The following is a 6,928-nucleotide window of genomic DNA, read 5'->3' as shown; positions in this document are numbered from 1 at the left end:
ATCTAGCCTTCGATTGAAAATCTCAGATGAGGACAGATCCCTCCATTTTCCATTTCACTTTAGATAGCTCTCCTTGGTAAGTAAGAAGCCTTTCCTAACAATGTTCAATCCAGCCCTGCCTCTCATTTTATAAATGTGCCTCAGAGAACAGAAATGACTTGGTCAAGGCCACACCGGCAGCAAATATTAGAACTGGAATTTAGATCTACGTTTGGATCTCTGCCTGCAAACCCAGTGCATTTCTTTTTTTTTGGCTGCACATAGCAACCTGGAGTTTTTTAGGATGCTCGAGAACACCTATAAATGCTTCTGCTCTTCTCTCTTGGCTTGGACTGGAGAGCCTCCTTTGCAGATAGCCATCTCTTGGGCAGAGCTGTAGCTTGGGGCTGTGGGACGCCAAGGGGGTGTGACAAGGGCCTCATCCCCGGGGGCTGAGTGGTAGAGGGTGTTGACAGGACTTGGAGTCTTTCAGCTGCTTAGAAACATCTGGAGTTGGCACAGAGTTACCAAAAACAGGGACAGGGACCAACCTAGTGAGAATAATTAGCTAAAATGGCAGCTAGATGGTAAAGTGGAGAGTGTTGGATTTGGGTGTAAATCTTGCCTCAGACATTTACTAACTGTGACCCACAGCCTCCTTTTCTTCATCTGTAAAATGGGGATAACACCACCTACTTGATGGGATTGTCTTGAGGATCAATGAGATAACACGGGGTCTCTGTCTCTACTTCACCCCCTCCTCCAAGTTAAATGAAGGTGTGTTTCATTTCAGTTGGGCTAGGTTACATCTCTGCCCTCTGGAAACAATTCACTGGATGGTCTGCTCTCCTGGGGGCTGGTGCCCTTCTCTCCACTTCAGTCTGACATTCTGCGCAAGTCAGCACGTGATGGCAGCTTGGGCCCAGAATGCCTACTTGGACACTAAGCCGTGAAGATGAAAGGCAGTGGATGATGCATGACCCAGGTGCGGGATTCTCCAGCAGGGCAGTAGGGGGCTCCCACAGCCCACCTCATTCTTCTCAGAGTCTATCACTAGTCCATCCCCAGCAGTAAGAGTGAGGTTGCCTTGCCCCAGACTCAGTTTCCAGGCCTCCACTTCCTTCTCAGTTTGGAAGAGCCCCCAGGGGATTCTCAGCAGTTGTGGGGGGCACTTCTTTCTCAGATTGTCGTGCTCAGGGCTCCCTCCCTCTTCTCTCTAGACAGCAGCCTATAGGGAGCAGAGTACTGTCCTGGGGTTCAGGAGAGCCCTGGATTTGAACCCCACCTGGGGCGCTTACTCACTGGGGCCTGTGACAAGGCTTTCTCCTCTTTGGCACCTACATGGGCTGTATGATCCCACTCACCATCTCTGTAACTGTTTGGGCCAGATAATCCCTTCCTGCCCGCGCTCTCTTACATGTGTGGCCTCACCATTAGATCACAGATGGAAGTTAGTCAGCAAGCGTTTATTAAGCGCTTGCTGCATGCCAGGCACTGAGATTCGACTTGGAAGCTCTGGAGACACAAAATTAAAGCCCCCGCCCCGCGGTTAAGAAGCACATCTTCTAGAAGGGGAGCTGATATGTAAACACAAGGTACATGTGAGATGCGGACAGATGGAAACTCAGCTGAAGGCAGGGTATTGGATTGTGTCTTGAGTTTAGCAAGGGGAGTATTAGCACATAACAAACACTAAACAAAGGCCTTTTCATGCATTTATCCTTTCACTTAGCTTCTCTGAGCTTCAGTTTCCCCATCTGGAAAATGGAGATAAAAATAAAAGTACTTATTGAGGGCCTCTCATAGGCCTTAGGGATATGAAGATTGAAAAAAAGCTCTTGCCCCCAAGTAGCTTACATTCCCTTGGGTGGGACTAACTTGAATGCAGAAGAAACATACTGAAAGTAAATTCAAAGTGATTTAGGTGAGGGGAGAGTGCTAGTAATTGGGGAAATCAGGAAAGGCCTGTTGTGAGAAGGGGTCTCAAACCTGTAATGATAATAATAATAATAATATGAAGCTTAAGATCTGTAAAGCTCCTTATAAATATCATCTGATTTCATCCACAGAACAACCCTGGCTGCTAGGTGTTGTTATTGTCCCTATTTTACAGATGGAGAAACTGAGGTAGGTGACACTTAAGTGACATGCCCAGGATCTCACAGCCAGTGAGTGTCTGCGTCTGGATCTCAGCTCAGATTTTCCGGACTCCAATCCCAGCATGTGTGAGCAGCACTGTGTAAATGCTGGCTGTTACTGCCATTCCATTTTCTACCCCTTTTGAGCTCCCTGAGGACAGGGAGGATCTTATACCTGTCTCTGTGTCTCCCCAGCACTGAGCACAGTGTCTGGCACACAGTAGGTGCCTAATGTATCCTGGTCAGCTCTGCAGTAATCAGACTTGGGGGGGAGGGTGGATGCCACCTTGCCTTCCTCAGAAACAGAAAAGATAGTGAAGCAGGTGCAAGTCAACTTCGTAAACCATAAAGAGAGGAGAGCAGACAATACTAAGAACTGGAGGGGACCAAAGAGCCCATCCAGGCCCCTTATTTTCTAGATGGAGAAACTGAGGTTCGGAGAAAGGCTGTGGCATTCACAAAGACCCCCTTCTCTTTGTATGTGACCTTCCCCACCCCATAGGCTCCTGTCGCTCCCTCATGTTTACTTGTCAGGGCAGGCATTTTTCTCAGCAGGAGACCCCACCCTCCCTCTGCTCAGATTCCCTTGGCTCCTGCCCTCATTGGTAACATTAGTTCATTTCCATGGCATTGAGCTTATGTTGCCACAAACAGAAGATTGTGATGGCCCTTGGCCAGATGACGCTGACTGTGGAGCTGGAGGGAGACAGCCCTAATTCTCAGCCAAAGCATCCCAAATGACAGCCAAGGGAATAGGGGAGAGCTCCGGCCAATTGAAGCCACTCTCAGCCATCCCAAGAAGAAAATGCCCCTCTCATTTCAGACACTTGTCACTACCGTCAGATAAGCCTCACCAAATCTTAAACCAGGAGAGAGAAAAACAACTGTCTTCCCCAAACCACAGAACAGGCAATAGAAAACAATAGTTTCTTTTTGAGTTTCAAGAATTATACCCTTCTTGAGCTATGTTAGTTATATTAAACATGTAGTAGGTGATGATAGGTTTGGGTTGTTTTTTGTTTTTTAAGAGCAGTCCTAGAGGACTACATAATCTTAGACAGTTGTCTGGGACCCTGAGAAGTTAAATGACCATAGTTGCATGACCAGTATGGGTCACTGGTCAGTCAACAAGCATTTTTAAATGCTTACTATGTGCCAAGCACATAGTAGGAAGGCAAGAATACAGTCTCTGCCCTCAAGGAGCTTACATTCTAACAGAGGAGACAACATACAAAGAACCATGTACATGCAAGATATATAAGTTGGAGATGTCACAAGGAAGACACTGGGGTGAGAGAGGATGGGAGGTACCAGGGAAGGTCTCCTGCAGAAGATGGGATTCAAACCCATATCTATCATCATAATGTTAAGCTGCCTCTCAACCACACTCTCCTAGTGGAATCCACTTTTCCAGGAACTTCCCTGTTCCATAACCTAGGAACCTGGTCCTCACCTTCTTTTTAACTCAGCTAAGAGAAATACAAAACACCTATTAGCTAAGAAAATAACATCAGCACTAGAGGGTACAGAGGGAGGCTTCATGCCAAGCTGCTAACTCGTCTCCCTGGAAGAGAGGGGCTGGCTGGAAGGCCCATTCTTACCTTTCTTGGCATTGGCTGCCTTTTTTATTTTGGAGGTTGGTGTCTCTGTGCTGGTCCCCGGGAAGAGGATGAAGAAGCACAGGAGAAGGTAGATTCCTTGGAAGCCCATGTTGCTGTTCCTGCTCCTAGGGTGTGATGGAATGGAATGGCAGTGAGCTGCAGAGAGCTCGACTTCTTAAGGCAGCTGTAATCAAAACCTCTCCATCCAGGAAAGCCTTCCAGACCCTGGCTGCTTGCATTCCATTGAGGAGAAGGGGGAAAAAAGAGGAGTGCAGAATCTGCAAAATAGGCTAAAGTCTGGGACTCACAGAGCCCAGCCAGGCCAAAGAAACTGTGCACCAGCAGCCCCTCCCTCTCTCTGTCAAAACAGTCCTTATTTCTGGGACTACAGAATATAAGTAAGTAAGAAAAAGGGGCTTTTTAGTGTCCCCAGTGAGGTGCTTATTAATAAAATGAGGAGAAGATGGGACCTTCCAGCACTGCCCTTCTGATCACTGCTTCTTAGTGTCAGGGTGGTCAAGTAGAAAGAATACAGAAGTGGAGTCAGAAGACTTGCATTCAAATTCTGGCCCTGCTGCACATTCTCTGTGTGACCTTGGACAAGTCACTGACTGTCTCTAGGTCTCTGTTTCCTTGTCCCTAAAACAAGGAGGCTGGAACACCTCTGAGGTCCCTTCCAGCTCTAAATCCAGTTAGTGTTTCAGGAAGCCTTCAAGGAACAAAATCTCTGGGTCCCTGAACAGGCGATGCCTCCATTTATTTTAAAATTTGATTTATTTACTTACTTTTAGTTTACAACATTCAGTTCCACAATCCCTTGAGTTTCAGATTCTCTCCCCTTCCCTCTCCCCCTCCCTCATGGCAGCACATAATCCAATATAGGTTCTACAAATACCTTCACATTAAACATTAGTCAGATTGTAAAGAAGGATTATAACCCTCCATTTATTTTTTTAAACCATTGCTACATATACATTCAGTTGACTGTTATCGCTGTTCTAAGTTATACTGATATCGTTAACTCCAGTGGCTCCCTATGAACTCCAGGATCAAATACAAAATGCTTTGTTTGGCATTAAACTCCTTCAACACCTAGCTCACTCTCACCTTTCCAGTCTCCGTGTAGCTTAATTCCCTGCACTCTCCAGTCCAATGATGCTGACCTTGCTGCTCCTGGAACAGGACTCTCCCCCTCATGGCTCTAGGCATTTTCTCTGGCTGTCCCCCTAAACCTGGAATGTTCATCCTCCTCTTCTCTGCCTCCTGCCTTCCCTGGTGTCTTTAAAGTCCCAACTAGAATCCTATCTTGTGCAAGAAGTTTTTCCTAAATCTTAATTCTAGTGGCCTTCCCTCTGTGAGTTATTTCCTATTTATTCTGTATGTGACCTATCTGCATATTTGTTTGCTTTTTGGCTCACCCATTAGATTGTGAGCTCTGGAGGGCAGGGACTGTCTTTTGAGGTTATTATATGTATCTCCAGCACTTAGCCCAGCGGTTGACACATTGTAAATGCTTTAAAAAATGTTGGTTGATTGACTTTCAATTCACCACAAATTTATTACCCTTCCTCTCCCTCTGGGAAAGTTTAAACCACAGGCTAGTGCTATGGATCTATGAATATAGGTCTTTTGAGGCTAGGGGAAGTAAGGGAAAACTTAACATAGATTCTATAGCATAGAAAGAAGAGGAAATTGTAATGACTGTTTATAGCTATTGTGAATATTTTGTGGTTTTTGTTTGCTTTCTTTTGTACTCCTTCTGTGGAGTGAGTTTAAAGACCCTCCAATAACTTGAACTACACTTAACTGGGTGCCCAACGCCCTTTTTGCCCACATCTCTAGAAGGTTTGGCTTTGTCCAAATTCTGAGGTTGCCAAGAGAGAAACTTTGGGTGGGTTTTTGATTTTGTGAGAAGTCTGCCGGGGTCAAATATGGTCCATTTAACAGCAGAGCTGGAGGCGCTGGGCCACACAGGATATGTTTATTTGATTGCTTTTCATGACAGTTATTGAGTTTAATCATAATGAAAGCATTAAATAAATACTGTAACTTGTTTTCAGTGTAATCAGAAGTTATTTCATTGATTTTGTAATTGTTCTTCATCAAAATGGCCAGTTACAAAGGAACTTTTTTTTAAAGAGTAGAATCATGTAGATTTTTTTTTTTGCTCTTTGAAGGGGGGAAGGTAGGGGATTGGGGTTAAGTGACTTGCCCAAGGTCACATGGCTAGTTGTTTTTTTTTTTTCATGTTGTGTCTGAGGTTGCATTTGAACTCAGGTCCTCCTGACTGCCGGGCAGGTGCACTGTGCCACCTAGCGGCCCTACAAAGGTACTATTTTTTTTGCTCTGCAAAATTACTGCAGGATTTGAGAGCTGGACAGGACCTCAAGGCCAAACAGTCCAATCCATCCACAAAAGGAATCCTATCTCTAACATACCTGACAAGTGGTCAGCCAGCCTCTCCTTAAAGACCTCCAGTGAGAGGGGGAACCCCCTTAGCTCTCGAAGCAGTCCATCTCACTTTTGGGCAGCTCTAATTGTTAAGAAGTTGTTCCTGACGTTGAGCCATTGAGGTAATTTCCTATTTGGATGAGAACGTTGAAAATTTAATGGAAGGAGATTATAGCGTCATTAGGGGGAATGGTCCCAAAATCCAGCCACACATCCTCTGTGATAGAAATCTCTCAAAGGGAGGCCTGATTAAGGCCTGCCAAGGAAAAAATTGGAGATCAAGTTTTTGTTTAGTTGCAGGGGATTCTGCATGGGATTCCTTAGGTATTTCCTTTGGGCTGAAGAAGAAAATTCATCATTGGTTCAGACACTCTACCCGTTGGTCCCTTGGCATTTCCATGACAGCAAGGAGAAAAGAAATTACAACTAACAAATCAATTCCAGTAGATCCAGGGGGCAAGGAGATTTATTTTAATCTGGAGAGCCTTCCTGGGTCTAGAGCTCTCCAGGCTTTAGAGCATAAAGAAAAGAAAGAGCCAGAGAAAACTGTGGTGATGGAGAAGCCTGTGTTGCCTCAATGCTGTCCTTGACATTTACCCCTACTGCCTGCTAAGTCCTCTCTCCATGGAAAGTCCCTTCATCTCATCTGCTTGGATCAGAAAGACTGTGCCTTCCCAAGGGACACTTAGCTAATCTGACAAATTCCCCCAGCTAAAATCCAAGGGAACAAGGCCAAGGCACTCTCCTTCTGCTCTGAGG

The 6,928-nt window shown here is 45.5% G+C and overlaps 1 protein-coding gene across 1 annotated transcript in view; it reads right to left on the bottom strand.

Moving 5' to 3' along the window:
- CLEC3B (C-type lectin domain family 3 member B) overlaps positions 1-4,027 on the bottom strand; it is an 8,068-nt gene extending 4,041 nt beyond the window's left edge. The window contains exon 1 of the mRNA XM_069088340.1: positions 3,719-4,027. Within this exon, the coding sequence (XP_068944441.1) occupies positions 3,719-3,827 (109 nt within the window). The 5' untranslated portion in view covers positions 3,828-4,027. The remainder of the gene's footprint in view (positions 1-3,718) is intronic.
- Between the last annotated feature and the right edge of the window lie 2,901 nt (positions 4,028-6,928).

This window comes from Petaurus breviceps, unplaced genomic scaffold (assembly GCF_028583685.1).
Source record: "Petaurus breviceps papuanus isolate PSGF00001 unplaced genomic scaffold, PetGlider_PUasm1.0 185, whole genome shotgun sequence".
NCBI classification, from domain to species: domain Eukaryota; kingdom Metazoa; phylum Chordata; class Mammalia; order Diprotodontia; family Petauridae; genus Petaurus; species Petaurus breviceps.
Note: the sequence above shows the minus strand (reverse complement) of the source record. Positions and strands in the feature narration are given on the sequence as shown.